Source organism: Callospermophilus lateralis, chromosome 13, assembly GCF_048772815.1.
Source record: "Callospermophilus lateralis isolate mCalLat2 chromosome 13, mCalLat2.hap1, whole genome shotgun sequence".
Classification (NCBI taxonomy): Eukaryota; Metazoa; Chordata; class Mammalia; order Rodentia; family Sciuridae; genus Callospermophilus; species Callospermophilus lateralis.
Genome location: NC_135317.1, coordinates 97,802,217 through 97,823,422, shown reverse-complemented (window position 1 = coordinate 97,823,422; position 21,206 = coordinate 97,802,217). Strand labels below are relative to the sequence as shown.

The 21,206-nt window shown below is 49.0% G+C and overlaps 1 protein-coding gene and 1 pseudogene across 2 annotated transcripts in view; both read left to right on the top strand.

Annotated features, from left to right (window-relative positions):
- Qsox1 (quiescin sulfhydryl oxidase 1) overlaps nucleotides 1-21,206 on the top strand; it is a 37,677-nt gene that overhangs the window by 4,069 nt on the left and 12,402 nt on the right. The window contains exons 1-6 of one of the 2 annotated variants that reach the window (XM_076831452.2): nucleotides 2,214-2,759; nucleotides 4,738-4,838; nucleotides 14,357-14,402; nucleotides 14,899-15,001; nucleotides 17,638-17,728; nucleotides 19,676-19,821. In XM_076831452.2, coding sequence (XP_076687567.2) covers nucleotides 2,699-2,759; nucleotides 4,738-4,838; nucleotides 14,357-14,402; nucleotides 14,899-15,001; nucleotides 17,638-17,728; nucleotides 19,676-19,821 — 548 coding nt within the window. In that variant the 5' untranslated portion in view covers nucleotides 2,214-2,698. Of the gene's footprint in view, nucleotides 1-2,213; nucleotides 2,760-4,737; nucleotides 4,839-14,356; nucleotides 14,403-14,898; nucleotides 15,002-17,637; nucleotides 17,729-19,675; nucleotides 19,822-21,206 lie in introns of those variants that run through there. The other variant, XM_076831450.2, reaches the window with a different exon arrangement.
- LOC143379505 (large ribosomal subunit protein uL4 pseudogene) lies at nucleotides 8,839-13,710 on the top strand (annotated as a pseudogene).

Here is a 21,206-nt window from a genome sequence, read left to right as displayed (position 1 = left end):
AGGCTGGCCTCAAACTTGTGATCCTCCTGCCTCAGCCTCCCAGATTGCTGGTATTACATGTGTATGCCATCATGCTGGCTAACCCCAGGCCTTTCTGACTCTGTAGAGCCTGGCAGGAGGAGGAAGAGTACTCCAGGTAGGAAAACAGCATGTGCAGAGCCATGAAAATAAGGTTTATAAGAAAAGTTTGAGTGACCATGAGCATGGTTGGCTTTGCCTCCCTTTCATGGGCACAGATGACGCCTCCTACTTGTATTCCTATAGTGTCTAGTGTAAAACCTGGTACGTGGCAGGAGTCTACTAAATACTCAATGGCCTGAGCCTCATAGGATTCCAGAAGAGAATGTGAACAATAGAAGCTTATGCTGGTGCTGTGGCTCCTCTTGACTCAAACCTGAGTTGTCAAGCCAGATGGGAGGGGTGGAGAAGGCATTTTGTCTATCCCATGACCTCACTGCCCAAAAGCCTTCATCAGGGTAGAAGGAAGGGATATGATGGTGACTGCACAGCCCTGAACTAACTGGGCATGGTATAAACAATCTCTCTCTCTCTCTCTCTCTCTCTCTCTCTCTCTCTCTCTCTTTGGTACTAGGGATTGAACTCAGGGGCACTTAACCACTGAGCCACATCCCCAGCCCTTTTGTATATTTTATTTAGAGACAGGGTCTCACTAAGTTGCTGAGGCTGGCTTTGAACGATTGATCTTCCTGCCTTAGCCTCCCAAGCTGCTGGGATCACAAGCATGCGGCAGGTATAGGCTAACTATCAGGAGGACTCCTGAAGACTTGGATGGGGTGTCAGAGTTGAGAACAGGTGGGGTCTAGTCACTGGACCACTAGATCTCACTGGCTCTTGGAGATTCAGGTAAATCTGTCTCTACCTTAATGAGGGGCCAGGCTTGATTGACATTCAGAAGTTACATGGCCATTTTTCTTGTCAAGAGGCATTTACCATCCAGCACCTGAATGGTTATCAGAGCTGGTATAGACCATCCATGCTGGCCCGCATTTGACCATGAGGAAGCTGAGGCCTAGAGAAGACACATATGGAGCTCTTGGTACTCCGGCTAGTTGCGACTATGAACAGTCTTCTAACTCTGGATGCAGTGCCCCTTCTGCACTTGTGAGTGGGAAGGAGGACCCTGCCTGTGCCAAGGGAAACTCCCAGGTACAGCAGAATTCCCACCATGGAATATCCTCTCACTGCAGAGTGTCCCCTTACCTATCACTCCAGAATTCACAGCTCTCCTGGCTTCTCTTGCTTCCATACCCTTCCCATCTCTATTTCCCATTTACTCTATTAGTAGAAAAATTACTCTGTAAGGCAATAATTGCACTAGCAGTTTTCCAGAGTGGGTGGGTGGTGTATTAAAGTCACCAAACACCTCAGAATGCTCCTCTTGCCCAGATGGCAAAGCACTTAGTTAAATACAGCTTTGCTTTACCAGCAGGACACTAAGATAAGGCAAATTTAATTTAAATACCTTAATAGGCTTTTATTTATGATTCTAGATCTTGTAACATCTCATTTTATTAAGTAGAAAGAGTGATCTGATGAGCTGAGCAGAGGAGTGTGGCTTTATAGACAGAAAAGGGCTGAAGACAGCAGGAACAGAACAAAACTGGATTAGTCTTCAGAGTTGCTTTTCTTGTAATCATTAAGCAGAGGGGAACTTCTTATCATGTGGCTAAAAGTGGCCTGTTTGGGGATTTGGCTGTTCTCTTTACTGATATCTGGGAAGGTCAGAGGACAGCTTCAACTTGGTGACTCTATTTTGGTTTGGTCTGTTGGGCATAATGTAGGAGCTCAATCCAAACCAATGGCTTCCTGTAAACTTTATTAACATATTAGAATAATGAATAGCCAGGCCCATAGTGATTATTGTCAAACTGAAGCTTTATTTGTCATTATGGCTCATTAAGGTACTGACATGGGTAGTTCTGAGAAACATTCCTTGGACAGGACTTTTCCAGCTCCTGACTGACCCCAGCTTCCTCCTCCCTTCCCCTTGAAGCTGGGGCAGATCAGAAGAGGCACTTAAGGAATCAAGGCATAAAGAGAAGGAGGCAAAGACAGCTCCCAGCATTGCCGTTGCTCTTGTCCACTGCTCAACAGTTGCCCCCCATGGGCCCTCCATGCCTATGGGTTGGGAAGCCAATAGAGCAGACCTCAGTTCTGACCTGAGCCCTTCTGAGACCAGCTCAGAGGCTCAACTCCTGAGTTCAGATCCCAGATTCACCATTAATTAGACTACCATGCCCTGTGCATGGCTATCTAATCTTTGTTTTACAGTTGAGGATAAATAGCTTCTTACTTCCTCATAGGGTTGTTCAGAGCACCAAAGGAGATAAATTTGGCACACGGTAAACTCAGTACATTTGCCGAGAGCATTGTGCTCTAAATGAGTGCTGAGCCTAGGCTGCCACTGACTGCTGTGAGTTATGGAGAATGATATTTAACTAGAAGACAAACTCTTCCCACTATGCTCTTTCTCATGCAGAAGGCTGTTGGAGCAAAGAGCACAAATGCAATGACCTTGTGAGGTGGAGAGGACAGTAGACTTTCCAGTTCAGTTGGTCTTGGATGAACTGGGAGGCTTCTCAGTTTGTGTCCTCATTTGCAGGGTCGGGGCATGATGCCCACCTCAAGTGGCCGTGGTGGAATACAACCATACAGAGTATGCTGTGGGTACTCATGAATGCCAACTTCACATTCTGTCCTCTTCCAGTCCCTTCAAGGATCTTCATGCCTTAGTAGAAGTGAGTACCAGTTCTGGCCTGAGGGATAGTGGTCTGTACTCTTAGAGGAGGAACAGTTGAGGCCTTTGGTTCTTTGAACACCCTGAGGGTCCTTGCTGGTAGAAGAACACAGAAATTGCTTCTTTTCTGCCTTTACATCTAATTGAGACTTTCTTGAGGTCTGCTGGATCTCTTTTCTGGGTATCCCCAGAATAAGGTGATCAGAGCCCTTAATGCAAATTAGGAGCCAAACTTAACAGGGTGCCAGATAGTCCTAGAAAGTGAACTGTGCTTTCCACTGCCCTTGGTCATCCTCCCTTTGGTGAGGGACACAGAAGGGATCTGGTGTGCTCTTGCCTGTGATCCAGAGCAAAACCCAGGACCTCTAGGTATCAGGCTGTTGTAGGGAAGCTCTTCTCTTCTGTGACCTTGCTGTAGCCTCTAAAGGATATCGAATGAGTGAATACAGGCATAATCACAGGTGACTGACTTTAACCTCACCCACCATCTGGACCCCAGGAAAGTCTGAGGCTGGAAGCAAAGAGAAAATGTTTTAGCAAGAGTGCTCTGCCAGATGGTCTTCTGACCTGAGTCAATTGTGTAATTCAGTAAACATTCACTGATCATCTATTTTGTGCTGGGTAATGGGATGCTAGGCAGAGGGTGCAAAAACAAAAAGACATTTGGAGCTGGGCAGGGTTGTAACTGTGTGGTGAAAACATGAGTGATGCCCCTGAGCCTTGGGCAGGAACAGCTCTTCCTGGGGAAAAACAACACTTAAGTTGGACCTGATGCAAGGAGTTTGTGGGGAGCCTAGGTAAGGTGGGCTGCAGACAGGCCCTTTCTCGGGGGGAGTAGCTGGAGATGGGAGGGAGAGCTGTGCTTCCAGGGAAAGAGAAAACTGGTTTTCCTCTGGGGAAGTGGTAAGAGGAGGCTGGATGTGTGGGCAGAAGCCAGATCAAGCATTGCTTATGGCGCTAGTCAGCTTCACTGAGTGTTGAGGCTCTACTCCATCTCTGCTTTTCCTGCACTACTCATGCCTTGTCCACAAGGCTGATCTCTGATGTCCAACTCTTGCAGGTCTGTGCTCCATAAATTGGTACCAGTAACTGCTGTCTCACAGTTTGTGTGGCCTTTTGTATGTGCTTGCCTTGCAGCTGGGCAGCCTCAGTGTAAGGTGGTGCTTCAGTAGGTGCTCACAGGGCCTCTGACCTGGAATCGGAGCTCAGGGGACCTGCCTAGTGTATGTTAGTTTTCTGTTTTCCAGACCATGGTCTTTGCGATTATCTCTCTGCCAGTAAGTTTCAGTGAAGAGAGGCCTCATGGCTTGGGACCTGCTGAGGGAGCAGGGTTAATGTCCTTTCAGACACTCGACTCAGCTTCCTTCCTTGCCATTCCTAGATTCCAGATGCGTTTCTTCCTCCCCTAAAAATTTCTGCCTCCATTTCTGGCCAGGGACCTGCTTCTTAACACCCTATGCCTGATCCACCCAAGCTGGGCTGATTGCTAGTACCTCTGGCCCTGGAAACCCTGAGGGTCTACTGGGGAATGCCAAGCCCCCCTGAGCCATACACTCCACCCTTCTGGAACTGATCAGACTCTCAGATGACCATAGGACAGAGGTGATACCAGGGCTTTTTCAGGGGCAGGCTCCTTTCACATTTCTCTCCTGCTCTCCAGCATCTTCCCTTGCCCCCAGAGCATTAGGGGCAGGCAGAGCATCACCAGCCAGCATTGCCTATGCTATGTAACTTACACATCACCTGGGCTGCAGAACTGTGTCCTAAGCACAGGCTCTTGTGAGGCTCTGCCTGATGCAGACTAAAGGGAGTACCTCAGAGGCCCTCTTCTGATGAAGGTGCGACCTTTCTCATTTCAGCTTTGGGGTCAGGTGCTGTCAGGGTTGGTATGTAGGGGGTGGTGTTGTGTGGGGAAGTTAGGTAAGCCGCAGAGTGTGTGCCCGCTTCTTTTGCTTACCCCTGTTTTCTTATCCTTTCAGACTGGAGGCCAGCACTGAACCTTGCTGCCCTAGATTGTGCTGATGAGTCGAATACTGCCATCTGCAGAGACTTTAGCATTTCAGGCTTCCCTACCGTGAGGGTATGTGACAAGGATGGGGGAGGTGAGGGTGGTGAGTGGCTCCGGTCAAGCATCTCACCAGCTGCTCTGTGCTTCCCTGGCATCTGCCCAGATGCTGCATTTCAGGGGTCTACTATTGCTTCTAGGCCTGAGTTGTTTAAATCCCAGCCCCTGGAATAGTGTCCCTCTGCTAGATGAAGTAAATGTTTTAGAGGTGGAGGCAGAAAAGGAAGATTCATTTATTTTGGAAAAGTGTGCTTTTTGTAAAGGAAATGGCCCTGTGTGGGTGTGCTAGGCTGGGCAGATTTTAGCTGCTCTGAGTGAGCTGCATGTGAAATGACCTTCACTTCCTCACTCCTGACTTCCCAGCCTTGGAGTTCTGACCTCTCTCTGTAAAACCAGGATTCAGCCTCTGACCCATCCTTGGACAGAATCAGGCTCCAGGGGCTTAATTGTGGGAGACCGACTGGCACGTGACAGAGTTAATTCCCCTGATGGGCAATGTGTCAGTCAGCATCCGTGCTGCTAGACCTCCCTACTCTTCTAGGGTTTGAGTGACTGTGTCTTCGTGCATGGGCGTGCCTTCCTACATCTCCATGGGTGGAGCTATGCTCACCTGTTCCTTTGTAATATTATCCCTTGCCCTGTTTGAGATAGAATGTTCCTTGGAAGTGCCTTGTGTGAGTCCCCTTCTCTTACTGTGCCCTTGGGTGTGGCCTCCCCAGATGTCAGTCAACCTGCTGACAGCAGACATCATGAAGCTAGACTCAGCCCCTTGAAACCTGACCCCTTGCCTCATTTAAATAGCTTCTCCTCAATAAAATGGGTCAGCACGTGCATGCTCTCTCTGTCTCTCTTTTTCTGTGGACCCTTAAGGTCAGAGGAGCCGTCACAGCACCCCCAAAGAAAAAGGTATTTGTGTCTTTTGTGTGGTATTTTGCACAGCCCAGTTAGCCCAGTCCCCTGGAGTCACCCCTGAGTGTTTTAGTCCTGAGCAACCCGGCACTTAATGTTAGTTCTTCAGAGGAATCCCAGAGACACTGACAAGCCTCATCCTTATCAAGCAAGGGGTTTGACCTACAAGTGCTCATAGAGCAGCTTCAGCCCACAATGGAGATGCCAGTGCCTCAGAAAGCAGGGATCCATGGCACAGAGTTGTCACACCCGAGGCATAAGGACTCTTTCACCCAGCTCTTGCAGAAGGAGCCACCAGCTCTCTGATGATGCTTGCTTGCCAGCTTGTCCACCACAGGGCACCAACTTCCCAGGCTCTAAATTGGAGGCCCAGCACAACCCTGAGCAGCAAGGATGCTGCAGTTATAGTGAGGGCCCTCCCTGGACTCAGGCCTGGCTCTCATCCAGTTAGTTTTCTTCTAAGTGTAAGCGACCAAATCCAATTCCTTCTCCCTGCTATAAAATGATATGCTCCCCCTCACCAGAATGGCAGCTAAAAAAGCAGTGCCCTCTATAGCCATTAAGAGTAATCAGGAAATGCCTTTGAAAGCTAAAATGCCAAGTATTGTCCCTGGAACAAAATATCCCTGAGCTCAGGGACCTGGAGTTCTAAGCAGACTTATGAGCTGGAACACAGCCTAATTACTCAGCAGCCTTTATCTCCAGGAATGTCCAGCTCTAACTCCACACCACTTTTCTGTTTCTCAAGGCTAGTGAAGTCCTGCTGGATTCAGGGGTTTCACAGCCCAATAGAGGGCCCTTTCTAAACTATTGCCTCTTAGGGTCAGGGCCCAGGCCCAGGCTCTGAGGCCAGTCTGGTCTGCGGGACAATGCAGCAAGTGGGCAGCTTCTGCCACATTATTTAGAGCTGGTAGGAAAAAGACTGCTTAGCCATCATCCATTTGAAGTAGACTTCCCTGGCAAGGACATTGCCCTGTCCTCTGCCCCATGGTATGTAAGTGAAAATGGGGTGCCTTGTGCTGGGCCAGGGTAGCACTGAGTGGGAAGTGTAGGAATACCAATGTGGCAACAGGAGCTGTCATTCACAGGCTGACAAGGGTGCAACCACTGCCCAGTACCCTAGCATTGGTATAGTGGCCAGTCAGAACAGCCTGTTGGGGTTCCTCAGGGCTCAACACCTGGGGCTTTCTGTTCTACCTGGGAGAGGCTGGGCCCAGTATGTATGAAGGAGGCAGTCACAGGTGCAGAGGCTCCTCAGCAACCTCCCCAGGTCACGCAGCACACGCAGCCTGGATGCCTCAAGTGATTAATCACTCTCTACCCACCCAGCCGGCTGTGGGAGGGGCTAGGAGGGCCTTAGCTGGTCTTCTTGGCCTTCCCCTGTCTCCAGACAGACAGCACCTGGCTGGGCCAGTCTGATAGTCAGCTGTCCATTTCTTAAGCTCTCCAGAGACTAGCGAGGCCTTCCTTGGCGAAGCCTTCCCTTCTCTCCTGAACCTGGTCCTCAGCTTCAGCCAGGGGAAGCACTCAGTGCCCTGTCTTCAGGACTCTAAGTCATGGCCAAGCAGTTTCAAGCTGCTAGGGGGTCCTTGCTCTAAGGCTCTGTGCTGTGGTTTTCAAATGTTTTCTAACTGTAAGAAGTCTCTGTTTTACATTGTGATCCCAAAATTGGTTTGTATCTGTTGATAAAACAAATTTCACAATGTATATTCTTATTAAGTGCAATACACTGATATTTTCATTTTAAAAAAATACTATGTTTCACTAAATTGATTTTACTACTAGTGCTTTTTAAGACACTACTCAGATTTCATATCTCCAGAGATTCTGGCCCTTCTAGAGCCTTGTGCACCTGTGGGCACTGTGGTTGGGCTCCTAGAAAGGAGAGCAGATCCCAGAGGCCTGTCCTGTTGTACCTGCCATGTGCTGCCCCTGGGAACTGGAGCCTGACTGTGCTCACTCTTCATTTAAATGCTATGGGAGCCCTGAGGACCCATGCTGAGCAGGGGGAGAGAGTGTTGCTGATATCAGTAAGACAGTTCACCATAATTCTGGCCACAGTCAATGACATACCTCACTGTCCTTTTCTATGCCTCCTGCCTCTTGTCACCATAAACAGAGTGAGCTCCTACCAGCCCAGCCTGTTTAGCAGACAACTGGCCCTGAAGGGCAGGCTCTGGCTGTGTCAGATCCCCATCAGACTTGAGCTGGAATCCTGGAAGAAAACAAAGAAACAGGGAGGGAGGGGCTGGTTTGCAGTAGGTTCTGACTAGGCTACTGAGGAGGGGCCTTTCTCTGGGCCACTGCAGTGCCCCTCTGTGGGCAGTTGAATGGGACCCTTTGTGGCCAAGGCTTGGCTGAAGTGGAGGAGAGGACATGTCTTCCCTTTGCAAGATACCAAGGAGATCATGATGTGGGTTCAGATCCAGTCTCCTCTGCTTTCTGGGTGACACTTGGCCTGTTTCGCTATCTATAAAAAGGACTGACAATGCCTGCCTGGTAGGACTGTGGTCACACGTGAAGCCAGGCCTTGCCTGTGAAAGTGCTGAGAATGGGTATTATTTGGGGTTCAGTAAATGAAAGTTTTCTTACTTCTCGTTATCCCCGGGGTGGGGTGGGGGGCTGGTGGGTGGCCAACAGCAGCTAGTGAGGGGATGTTTGCTGGGTGCTTAGCACTGTGGGAGAGGCCAGGTGCGTCTGACACGAGGACACACACTAACTGGCTGAGTGGTCCAAACAAGGCGAGGACAGGAGGAATGGGCCCAGGCACTTCCTGAGCTCCTCCTTACTCATCAGAGAGGACATTTTATAGGAGGGAACTTCTGCGTGTGTTGAAGGATGGGTGGCATTGGCTAGGACAGCGGAGGAGCATGGCAGAACACCACAGGAGGGAGTGGGGGGTGAGAGTATCCCAAAGTCAGACTCTTTGTAGGCAGAACCATGTGGCATATCGAGGGGACCTGTTGGGCAGAGGCTTAAGTTTGGGGTAAGGCAGGGCAGGGGAGGAAGGAACCCAGTAATGGCAGGTCCTTGAAAGCCAGGCTGGTAGTGTAGATGCCCTGTAGATGTAGTGTCAAGTCAGCCGTTATCTTATGTGGCTCCTGCTATGAGGGTGGATGTCAGGGGTGAGGGCAGGGCTCAGAAAGATGTCTCCTCTGTGTTACCTGTCATCTCCCAGCTACCTTCCTGTCCACAGCACAGGAAGTGGCTAAGGTTGTCTGTCCTCCTGGGCTCACCATAAAATACTTGGAGATCGGGTCATTCTTCTGAAAACCTGTTAATGGAAGTTTGCGTTCAGTGCCATGGCTGGTCACAGCTGGGAAGCATGCCCATGTGCAGCTGTGTGGTCCCCAGGGAGGCAGTCCTTCTGTAGGTTCTGGTTGGACTGCCTGGTACCACCTGCTTCCCTGCTTCTGGGGAGAGGCAAGGACCTCACAGGTGCCCCACGGGCAGGAGGGCAGAACTCCTGTCTTGTGTAAAGAGATGAAAGGGGCAGGCACAGATGCCCTGGGGGAAAGAAGACTCACTCCCGAAGGCTCAGTTGCCTGTTTCCAAGGGGTTGTGGTGGTTTCCTGGGGCAGGCACACGCTTCCAACAGCTACTTAATAAGTAGACAAAAATGTGTCCTGACTAGATTTTCACCTGAGCATCCAAGGTGATCAAAGTGCAGAGTTTGTATTCAGCTGAACAGTCTGTTGAGTACCTCCGTGTGCTAGATGCTGTGCAGGCTCGGCAGGGCTTGCAGAGATGAATGTATTCTGTCGCCTCCTGGTTGGGTGGAAAATTCTAGTTCTTTGTAGCTGGAGTGTAGGGAATGGGTAGCAGTAGGAAGTCAGTTTGGTTTCAGATTCTGGAAACAAGTTGTGGAATGCTGTAAATTTGGACCTTATTCATGTGCACTGGGGAGTTAATGGAAGAGATTTGAGGAGGAGTGACATGTTCAGACCAGAATTGTGCCTTAGAAAGCTAACCTTGCTGGCAATGAGGAATAAAAAGATGGAGCATATTAAATTTTCTGACTTGTGAAAGGAGAACAATAGGGACAGATGCAGTAGTCTAGGAAATAGGTTCTCACCTATTGACTCTGCCTAGACAAGGCAACAGGTGAAGAGAGAGAGCTGTTGAAGAGTATCCTGAAGTCAGACTCTCAGAACCTGTCAGTGGGAGAGGGAGAAGCTGGTCTGGGTGACAGGGAGGAGGACCAATTACTGGGTGAGATAAGAAACAGGTTGGAGAAGCAGGTTGAAGGAGGGTGATTCAGTCTTGGTGTGTGTGTGGGTTCCCTGACATCTGTACAGAGGCCACCAAGAGGAACCATAAGTCTAGGATAGGTGAGGACCTAAGACAGGTGGTTCAGATTGCAAATCAGTTGGAGAAAGTAGATGATTTTGGTGAAGGAGAAATGATGGGCATGTTCTTGAATCATGTATTCAGTCACTCACTGAAAGGCGTAGACTGGGCCCAGCACCACACACACACACACACACACACACACACACACAAGGCGTAGACTGAGCCTCCTTTTTGTGACAGTGCCTTCAAGGGCTCGTTAAACACAACAGTGCCACGATCTGATGTGTGGCTGCCAGAGAGCTGGGGGCAGGAGATGGCAAGGACAACAGCACAGGAGAGCAGTCATAGGTGCAGCTAGAAGAGGGTAGCCAAGGAGGGCTGGTCCATGGTAAGCAAAGAGGGGAGATGGTGGTATGCAAGCAGAGAGAATATCAAGGAAACGTGGAATATCAAGAAAATGTGGCACAAAAAGTGACCCACACCAGCCATGGAGACGAAAAGCAGACAGGAATATCATCAGATACTATGGGGAGACCAGGGATCACTGGAGCAGCCAAAGAGAATGTCACCAGCAAGCTTTCCCAGAACACTGTCAACTAGTGGTGGAGCAGGCACCAGAGCCAGCTGGTTGGGGAACCTAGAGAGAGGTCAGAGAAGTAGGAAGAGGGTTTTGAAATATTTGGCAGTGAGAGGAGGGGAAACGGGAAATGCAAGAGAAGGGAGGAGTCTTCTCTTCACTCCACCTTCCTCCTCTTTCTGTCCTTTCTTCTTTTAAAGTTTGCACTAAAGGGGTCTAGGACAGGTGAGAACCTAAGAAAGGTCCTCACCTGTTTGTAGCTTAGGAAGGGGAAGGATGAAAAATAAAATTGATAGGGAAAAGTCCCCAAAGAGTATGCTGCGTGGGAACCAGAGCTCTGGTGGTGACATTGTTCTAGAAAGTAGAAGGGAAGCTTCTGAGGACAGAAGGAGGGAAGGCAGAGTGACAGTACAGTGGCTAGGAGTGGAAGCAGAGCCTTCCCTTAGCCCTATACCTCATGAGGGTCCTTTGGAGTCCCTGTGTTCCCCCAGGTAACTCTTAATGCCACCTCCCAGCTTGTATGGTTGGGTCTGAGATTTAGCAGGGGCTGAGGGGGTGCTTGATGAAGGGAAGATCGGTCTCTTTTAAGGCAGGTACTTGCTCAGACTTGGGTGACCTGGTGGCTGATGAAGGAAAGGTACTGGTTACCTCTCAGATCTGAAAGTGACAGCTGTAGGTATGTGAAGGGCCCACAGTTCAAGGCTTCAGTATGTCAGAGGTGTTCTTCTGCCTGGGAAGCAAGGTGCAGTCTGTCCTGTCTGTAAATACACAAGGACACTGACACCAAGTGACTGCAGATGCGAAACTTCTATTTTATTTTTGGGAAACAATGTCTGCCCACAAATGCCTAAACATATATTATCAACTTGGTTTCATGTCATAATTCTGGAACGTGTGATCATTTTTATAGGTATTACGATAACATAATTTTACTATGTCAAGATTTGTTCAAAACACTCTTAAAATATGTGTGGCATGTGTAAGTGGATTGTTTTCACTTACGAATAAAAGTTGATATTCATGTTTTAAAAAGAGAATACAACAGAGAGCAAGGTAGGGGCCAGGTGAGGTCAGAAGGAGCAGGAGAAGGCTTCAGCTGAGGAGATGGTATTTCTTTGCAGTCTGTTCCTTGTGTGGGTAAGGGGGGTAGAGTTGGTCTCCAGATTTTAGTTTCCTGCCTACACATGGCCAGAACACACAGTCCTAGCTTATCAGCATTTCCTAGTGTTTAAAAGGAAGAAGAGAAAGGAATAATTATGTCATGCTGTAGTTAACATTTAGTGATATCTGTATGTACCAAGCACTTCAGATGTGTTGTCATTGAATCTTCACAATTCAAGGTAAGTGATGTCATCCTCATTTTAAATATGATATACTAAGGTTCAGAGAGGTTGATGGGTTGCCAAAGGTCTCACAGAGTATAGCAGAGGCAGGTCTTAAAGATCCCAGGGCCATTCAGCCATCAGCTTGTGGTAAGGTCAGGTGGCTGTGCTTTTAGAGGCCGAGGCCCAAAGTAGCTAAAAGCAGCCCTGAAGTTAAGGGCCTGGAGGCAGAAGCTTCTTCTTTGCCTTCAGGCTCTTCCTCAGGCAGTTAAGTGATTGTCCTTAAGGAGGACAGCTCTGTTCTTTCTTGAGTTAGGAGGGCACGGGCAAGGGCCTTGGCCATTATATTGCCACTTGGGCAGAAGCCCAGACTCTAAAGAGTTGTCCAATGTTCTCTGTCCTCGTGCGCCAAGGAGGGACAGATTAGGCCTGGGGTGTCATGTACATGGGAAATGAAGACAAAGTGATGAATCAAAGTGGCCTGTCTTTTTCCTGAGGGAGCAGCTGAGTTGAGAGAATCGTGACCCTCTCCCTTCCCAGTGTGTGCTCGACCCCTGACATCTGTACTCTGAAAAGGGGGAGCCATCTGGCAAAAATGTCACTTTGCCTGCTGTGTTCAAGGCTCTAGTTAGATCAGATATTGTGAACTTTGTTCACACCAACTTGTGTAAAAACACCAGACAGCCCTGTGTTGTCAGTGAATTAGTAGGTCATCAGACCAGCGCTGAGTCTTGGGCTACTGGCAGAGCTGTGGCTCAAATTTCCAGAGTTCAAGGTGGTGGGAACCACTGTTCTGGCCGGGTGCCTTTGGAAACGTGTAGAGGAGGCCGCGTGTTTGCACCAACCAAAACATGGCATCGTTGACATCGTAGAGTGAACACAATCCAAAAGCGCTATGCCATCTCTCTGCCTTGGCTGCCTCAGCCTTACCAGTGCTGGTCATGTCTGAAGGTCATAGAATTGAGGAAGTTTCTGAATGCCCTTTGATGGTGGAAGATAAAGTTGAAGGTTACAAGACTACCAAGGAGGCTGTTTTGCTTCTTAAGAAACTTAAACCCTGGAATGATGTCAAAAAGGTCTATGCCTCACAACAAATGAGAGCTGGCAAAGGCAAAAGAAGAAACCATCCTCATATCCAGAGAATCCAGCGCAGGGGGCCCTGTGTTATCTACAGTGGAAACAATGGTATCATCAAGGCCTTCAGAAACATCCCTGGAATTACTCAACTTAATGTAAGCAAACTGAACATTTTGAAACTTACTCCTGGTGGGCATGTGGGGCATTTCTGCATTTGGACTGATAATGCTTTTTGGAAGTTAGACAGTCTGTGTGGCCCTTGACATAAAGTGCTTCCCTCAGGAATAACTATAACCCCCCTATTCACAAGATGATCAGTGCAGACCTCAGCAGAATCTCGGAAAACCCAGAAATCCAACAAGCTCTCAGGGTACCATGTAAGATTCATTGCAGAGTCCCAAAGAAGAATCCATTGAAAAATCTGAGAATCATGTTGAAACTAAACCAATATGCAAAGACTATGAGCCGGAACCCCATTCTTCACAGGCCAAGAATCACAAACTCCAGGTGGGTAAAGCAGAAGCAGCAGCCCAATCAGATTTAAAAAAAAAAAAGATTCGAAGGGGGTTGCAGGCAAGAAGCCTGTGGTAAAAAAGCAGGAAAGAAGGATGTTGGTGTTAAGCAGAAGCAGCCTGTGGGGGAAAAGGCTGCACCTTCCAAGAAACCAACAGCTGAAAAGAAACCTCTCTTATTCCATAAGATCAAATAATTTTGGATAATTTATTTTGAATAAAGAACGGATCACAAAAAAAAAAAAAAAAAAAAAACCAAAGTGGGCTGTGTGTGACAGACTTGTTCCCCACCCTGCGGTAGGTCCTGTTCTGGAGCCCCTCCCTTCATTGATACCTGCTGTGGCAGGCTGTCAGTGCTCTGTGATGGGACACCAGACAAGGAGCAAGGACAGATTGACAGAGAGGAAAGCTGACATTTTCTAAGGGGCATATAAAGTGTTTTCTTTGTATTTTTTTTCCACATGAGTCTAAGGAAAAACAGCAATGGTTCTTCACCACTTGCCGTATGATAGTTATGTGTGAGCAATAGTGCTTTATGTAAAGAGCTTGTCTCTAGTGAGGTCTGTGAGCTGTCACCTCCAGCTTCCGTGTGTGCTTCAGCATTGTGGGGGAAGGGATTAGGTGGAGGGTAATGGAGCAGGGAATCAGTGTCCAGCCTTCAGAGAAGAACCTCCTGGTTTTTCTTCATTCCTCAGGATGAAGAAACTGAGGCTCAAAAAAGTAGTTTGTCCAAAATGATCCCAATTTATAAGCAGCTGGAGTTTAAACTGGGTCTGTCTGACACCACTCTTGTCTTCTTTGCCAGCATGAATTGCTGACTCTTGCCATTGTTTTTTCTTCCAGTTCTTTAAGGCCTTTTCCAAAAGTGGAGTTGGAACAACGTTACCAGGTGGGTGTCCTGGCTCTGCCACAGTGTGCGTTAACAATGTCTTGCTCTCCTTGATTCCCCCTTCTTCCTGGCCTTCTACTGGGTGAAGAATCCCCGAGGGAAGCCTTATACATTTTCTTCTGTCAGCCTGGGAAAGACCCTAGGAAAACCAGGCTGAAGAAACTCCTTCAGGTGTGACCCATCCTAGGTTTGGGGGTGGGACGAAGGGCACCACATCTCAAGAATAGCCTTCATGTCAAAATGGGGTTGGTATCAGGGCAGACCAGATAGCCCCTGGAAGAGCCCTCAGAGGCCAGTGTGGGGGGGACTCCTTCCTTCCCTCTGAGGGAAGGGGCTCCTTGCTTTGCTTCAGGTCACAAGAGGAACCCCCCTCCCCAATTTTGAGATAGGACTGTATGCGTCTCTCTCAGGACTGGGCCCTTGTTGCTGAGTGAGGCTGGAAGGGCACAGATCTGTTCTTTCCTAACTACCCCCTCATGCCTGTTTTCATTTACAGTGGCTGGAGCTGATGTACAGACCCTGCGGGAGAGACTCATTGATGCCCTGGAGTCCCACCGTGACACATGGCCCTCATCTTGTCCACCACTGGAACCTGCCAGGTATTTTGGGCTTGGGGAGGCTGAGCATAATGTGGGTCGGGTCCTGTACCTGGGAGCAAGAGGGTGGTGGGAGCCATAGGGCAGAGACCCATGTTGATTGGTTGCCTGTGGGGCAGACTCACAGTTCATCAGAGCCTGGAGACACCTGGGTGAAACTGTTGCAGTTTCCTCTTGCTGCAGGTTCTGAGGCCCCCTGTCCTTCAGCAGCAGACTGAGGGGCCAATGGTCCATTCTTCTGGGTAGGAAGGAGAGGACAGGTGGGGGATCTCCAGGTCATACCTGTTGCTCCCTGCTTGTTCTCAGGAGTGTTGGAAGAGCAGCTGGATTTATAGGATCTAACCCAGGGAAGGCCACTGACAGAATTGGGGGTGGACAGGAGATCACATACCATTTAGAAGAGAAGGGAAAGGGACTCAGAAAAGTAGGGGTTTGTCCCTATGAATAGAAGAGGGCTGTTTTTCTGAGTGGTGGCTGTGACTGGGGTAGGGAGCAACCTTGGCTCCCTGTGCCACAGAGCATCCAGTGTGGTGGCTGGTGTTCTATACCCACCTTCCAGGCAACCTTCCATGTTGCCTCTTTCCTAGGAAAATTAGGATACTGCAGTGTTTGTTGTCTTGCACAAATTCTCCCGTAAAAGGAGACAGGCAGACTAAGCACTAGACCCCCAACTTCTGGATGAGAACTGAGGATAGGATAATGCCTACCTTGGGGACTCTTGCCAAGAGGGAACAAGTTCAGGTACCAGCAGAGACAACTGAGAGTGCCCAGCCTCCAGCACAGCAAGGTCCTGGAGCTGGGAAGGCTGCTCAGGGCCAGTGTTTGCTTGATGCTTTCTAGGCTTGTGTGCTGGTGTCCTTCAAAGCCACAGCCCTGCTGAAAGTTTGTGTTTCTAGTATCAGCTGGGGTTAATCCAGCTCACAGTGACTGCTTTATCATCTCTCCCAGTTCACCCTCCTCCCAGAGGGCCTTGTGGAGACCCTGGGCTGCCCAGCATATGGTCCTGATATGGGTTGGGGTTCCTCAACCAGACCCCATCCCTTTGGGAAACTCCTCCGCCACTCTGATGTTTCCTTCTTCATTTCTTGATGATTGTGTGTCTGTCTCTTACACACACAAGTACTTCTCCCATGGTGCATTTTTTAGCCCTGGGGATCTCCAAATAACAAATTGGCCAAATCTCCCATCTTCTCTCCAACTGACCCTCTTAAGCCACCTATTTCAGAAGGAGGCAAAGGTACATGGTGAAAGAAGTCACCTTTTCTAGGAAGCTGAGGATTTGCTCTTCAGCCAGCTGTGGGCAGGCTTAGGGACATCGTCTGAGAGGCCAGCCACCTGATGCTACCCCTGGAGGCTGCGGTATCTGTGACACCTCTTTATCCACTGAGTCGGGTGCACTCTGACTCCCACCTCTCTGGCATACCCAATCGTCCTATTATCAGGCTGGGCTCTGGCAACAGCCCCATGTTGTACCTCTCTCTGGGGCTGATTGCTGCCATGTCCTTGGGTCCAATAAAGGGAAATGAAGTGCCAAGTTGAAGATAAAAAGATGTGGTTGCCTTTTCCCTGTGACCTCTCACCTATCAGCCTCTTAAACATGCATGGAATGTTGTTATTCTTAATTTTTTTTAGTTGTAGTTGGACACAATACCTTTATTTCCCTTATTTATTTTTATGTGGTGCTGAGGATTGAACCCAGTGCCTTACACATTCTAGGTGAGTGCTCTACCATTGAGCCACAACCCCAGCCTGGAATGTTTTTAATAAGAATAAGGAAACAGGGCTGGGGATGTGGCTCAAGTGGTAGCGCGCTTGCCTGGCATGCGTGCGGCCCGGGTTCGATTCTCAGCACCACGTACAAAGATGTTGTGTCCGCCGATAACTAAAAAATAAATATCAAAAAAATTTTCTCTCTCTCTCTCTCTCTCTCTCTCTCTCTCTCTCTCTCTCCTCTCTCACTCTCTCTTTAAAAAAAAAAGAATAAGGAAACAAATAATTTTTTATATTATTTTCTACTGAGACAGAGTTTTTAAAACAAATTATAGTAACTTCCCCGATTGTGGGGATAAAATTTGCCTTTTTAATCATTTCCACCTGAGAAAGCTGGGCCTCAGCTTCCTCATCTTAGACTCATCTTGGATTTTGTTAGCTTGGAGGTCTCCTACACCTAGGACTTTCTGGTTCTTTGGTTCCCCTTTTTGCCCACTTCTGAGAGGAACTTGCAGTTTTCCCACTTGGTGTGACTTTCCACAGGATCAGGGCTCGTATCTGATGGGTTCTAATCACCATTCTCCTAGGGGAACAGTAAAACCATGTCCAGTAACCCTGGGCCTTACCCAGAACACAGTGACATCTGGGTCTCAAAGCATCCTTGCCAGTCCTCCCCACCCTGCCTCCTAAAATAGGAAGAAAAAAACCCAAAAAACCCAAGGTGGTTCTCTGAAGAACCGGAGTTAGGTAACAGGGGCAGCAACCTTTGAGACCAAGGGTTTGGCTTTCTCTCGCTGCAGGACTGGCAGAGGGAGAAGAGTCTCCACAGAGCCACAGGGTAGTGGGCTGGACTTGCAGCACTGCATGGTCAGTTATGCCTTGTTCCCACTGGCTGTGGAGAGAGTGACCTCCTGAGTTGTCTCTTGCAGGCTGGAAGAGATTGAAGGATTTTTTGCAAGAAACAATGAAGAGTATCTGGCCTTGGTCTTTGAAAAGGAAGGCTCCTACCTGGGTAGAGAGGTGAGGTGCCTCTGTTTTCCTGCAACTCTGGGATAGCTGCTGGGAGGAAGTCCCAGTTCAGAAACAGCTTTTCCTGCCAGCACTGGGATCTTGGCCTTTTGCGTTTCTTAGTCTGGCACCAGCCTGACCCCTGCTGGGGGAGATGGGAAGTGTAGGAGCTAAGCCTTTCTGTTTATAACCTCTGTTCATTCTTAATCTCCTTCACTGAAACCAAACGTAACTGAAAACTGCTGCTTTTCGAGTATAGGAATAGGTTGATGACATACAGCTGCTGATCACAACTAGCAGACCACCAAATATGTCCAGGATCACATGGCTGGTAAAGTAGAACACGGTTTTGGCCCAGGTCTGTCTTGCTTCAAAGCCTGTGTTGTTTCCACATTGCCCCAGCCACATAGAATTGGAATAGAAAATTGGGGAGGGGGAGACATTAGAGATGGCCCAGTCCCCTCATGAAGAAATGGTGTCCTTTACCAGGCGGTTCAGATTGAATTTCCACTCCATCATTTACATGGTATGTCTTTGGTCAAGTTATTCAACTTTTTCAGCTTTATCTCCTTGTCTATAGAGTAGTGATGGTTATGTTTCTTCCTAGCATAGCTGGGCAGTTTAGGTAACAGCACATGGATTAGTAGCCAGCACATGATAGGTGCTTTATATAGCTCTATCCCATTGTCTAATGCAGAGAGCACCTGCTTTGCTGTTGGCTTGTGGACTTCCCTGCAAACTGCCTGGGAGCTTTTCCCAGATTAGAGTGGGAGGCAGTTCAGGGAGATAAGACCTGAAGGGGTGATGGGGAACACCATGGTGGGCCCAGATGGCTCTCCTGCAGAAACAAGTTGATGGTGCTCTGGATCTAAGCCAGAAGCTCTCAGGGTACTTCAGCTCCTCAGAGAAAACACAGGGAAGAGGGAGGTATACGGCAGCTTTGCTGAAGGAGTATCCAATTCTCAGGGTTCCCTGTCAATGCCTGGGGCCAGGCTTGTTAGGCAAGTGTGATTGATAGACGCTGATGGGAATCAGCTCTTTTCCCCTCATCCCAAGTTCCCATAATCAGGGCAGGGCCCCATGGGTGGAGCCCGCAGCTCTGTGTTCGTGTGGTCATGTTTAGGAGGGTGAATTGGAGAGGCAAGACGGTGGTATGGCTGAAAGTCAGGTTCTGGAGTTCAGGCCCATGTTAGCTGTGGGACCTAGAGACATGAGTCACTTCTCGTGGTTCTTCAGCTACAAATCGTTTTTAAATAAATACTTATGCGCCTACTGAGTACTGGTTGTCATTACAAGTACTTTTATAAAGTTAACCTGTGCAGTCCTCACAGCGGCCCTCTGAGATTGCTGTTGCTGTTGTAGTTACTGTAGTTTTGCAGGTGAGGGATTTGAGCCAGGGAGAGGTTTGCTCCCATGGCACCAGGACACTCACACTGGCAGCCATAGTGCACTGCCCTGATGGTAGTTCCTATTCAGTGTTATTCTGAAGATTTTAATGATCTATATAAAATACATAGTATGTGATAAATGTTAGCTAATATTGTCCCTTATATCTTTCTAAAAATAAAAGAAGTATATTTTTCTGACCAAAAATATAATTAGAAAGCTTTATAAATATAAGGAAAAAAGCCCCATATTTTACTGGGCCTTTTACTATTGCTTTTATTGGTAAGGAAATTATATTAAATTGGGACTGCCCTGGGAAATGCAAAGTATGAGGTCTGTGCACTTACAAAGTGCACCACCTCTTGGGTGGTGTTTGGCACTTGTTACCTGTGGGCTGGAATCTTGTGGTGGCACAAGACTCTCATTCTTCACTATGGTCTACTCTTCGAAAGGCTTTGAGTCTGAACAGAGTATAGCTGCCAACTGGTGCCTACCCAGCACTGAACTGGGACTCATCCCCTGACCCGCTTTACCTAATGGCGTGGCCCCTCAGATGTCTTACTGTCTCTGCAGGTAACTCTGGACCTATCCCAGCACCAAGGCATGGTGGTGCGCAGGGTCTTGAACACGGAGGGCAATGTGGTGAGCAAGTTTGGTGTCACTGACTTCCCATCTTGTTACCTGTTGTTTCGGAATGGCTCTGTCTCCCGAGTCCCTGTGTGAGTACTTTGTCTCCCTGCTCTCTCTCCCTCCCGTGCTCATTCTGCCTGTTGCCTGCCTGCCTGCCTAGAGAGGACACAGCCCTAGCAGACAGATCCTTTCTCCCTGGAGATTCTTTGGAGGACAGGAGGAACACCCTGCAGGAGAAGCAGATGTCTGCCCTCTGTGTGGGACAGGGCCCTATGGCCTCCACAGCTCAGAGGTCCTGCCTCAGTCCTGACTGCTTCTACACCACCCACACCCAGCCCTGATCCTGTTTCCCATCCTTCCCTATCCGCAGACAAACTCATTGGCAGGCTTCAGGCCTGGCAAGGGCTCAAATATGCCTGACCCTCCCTCCCTTTGGTTTTCTAATTGCAGAAAAGTTCATTAGGAGCCAGACAATAGCCTGTTCCAAAATGCTGAGAGAAAACAATCAGGCTAGCCTCAGCCCCACTGTCAGGCTCCTGCTGCTGAATGGCCCGTTAAATGGCGCCAGATGGTGCCTTGGTGCCCTTCCTGGGCAGATGATTGATGTCACCCTGGCCCCACAGGCAGCAGCTCGAGGGCAGGGTGATCCAGGCTCGCCTGAGGTGCCCAGTGAGTCGCCCCTCGGGGCCATTAGTGCCATCCTACACTGACACTGGGCACGGTGGACACTTGCCCTTGCTCTGGCCCAGATCACCAGGCAGCTCTGGAGCAGGCCTGTCAGAGACTCAGGAAGCATGATGGCCACAGGGGGATGGTAGGGCTAGATTCTGGGCAGGCCCAGAAAGTGCCAGTCCTGGTGGATACAAGAAGCATTGTTTCCTCACTTGGAGTTGGTGGAGGGGAAAATTGTTTGTGACGATGCTGCTCCCAAGCCATCTGCTCATCGATAAATGCTGGGCCAGGACGGTGGAGTGGAAAGCAGAGTTTCCTGATGCCAGCTCCCATGGGCACTGCAGTGCACTGCTGCTGGGCATGGTGTTTCCTCTGCCCCGTGGCCTGAGCCTGGTGAGGGAAGTTTGTGCTCAGGTGAGGTTTCTTACCCTTGAGGACTCCTCTGTATCAGAAGAGAGAAACCAAGAGATTTGGAGGATCCTGGTAGTTCTTTGCTATTGTTATTAAGATTTCTTAATCACTTATCAAACTCCCTTAACTTCCTCCAGAAGAAATGCCACCTCATGACACCTCAGAGCAGGCTATGAGGGGGGCTGCCTTGAGGTTGGTGCCTTCTGGAGCCTTGGGTCTGTGGGGAGGAGAGTCAAGCTCAGCCATCCCTGTCCATGGGCAGGACTAACACTGTGCCCAGAGGGGCCCACTTCCCTGCCAGGTGCCTGTCCCACTCTCTCCTGACCTATAGCTGCTTTTCCAGATGTTTTCCTGCAACAGTCTGGTATCCCAGAGGCCCTAGTGTGCAGTG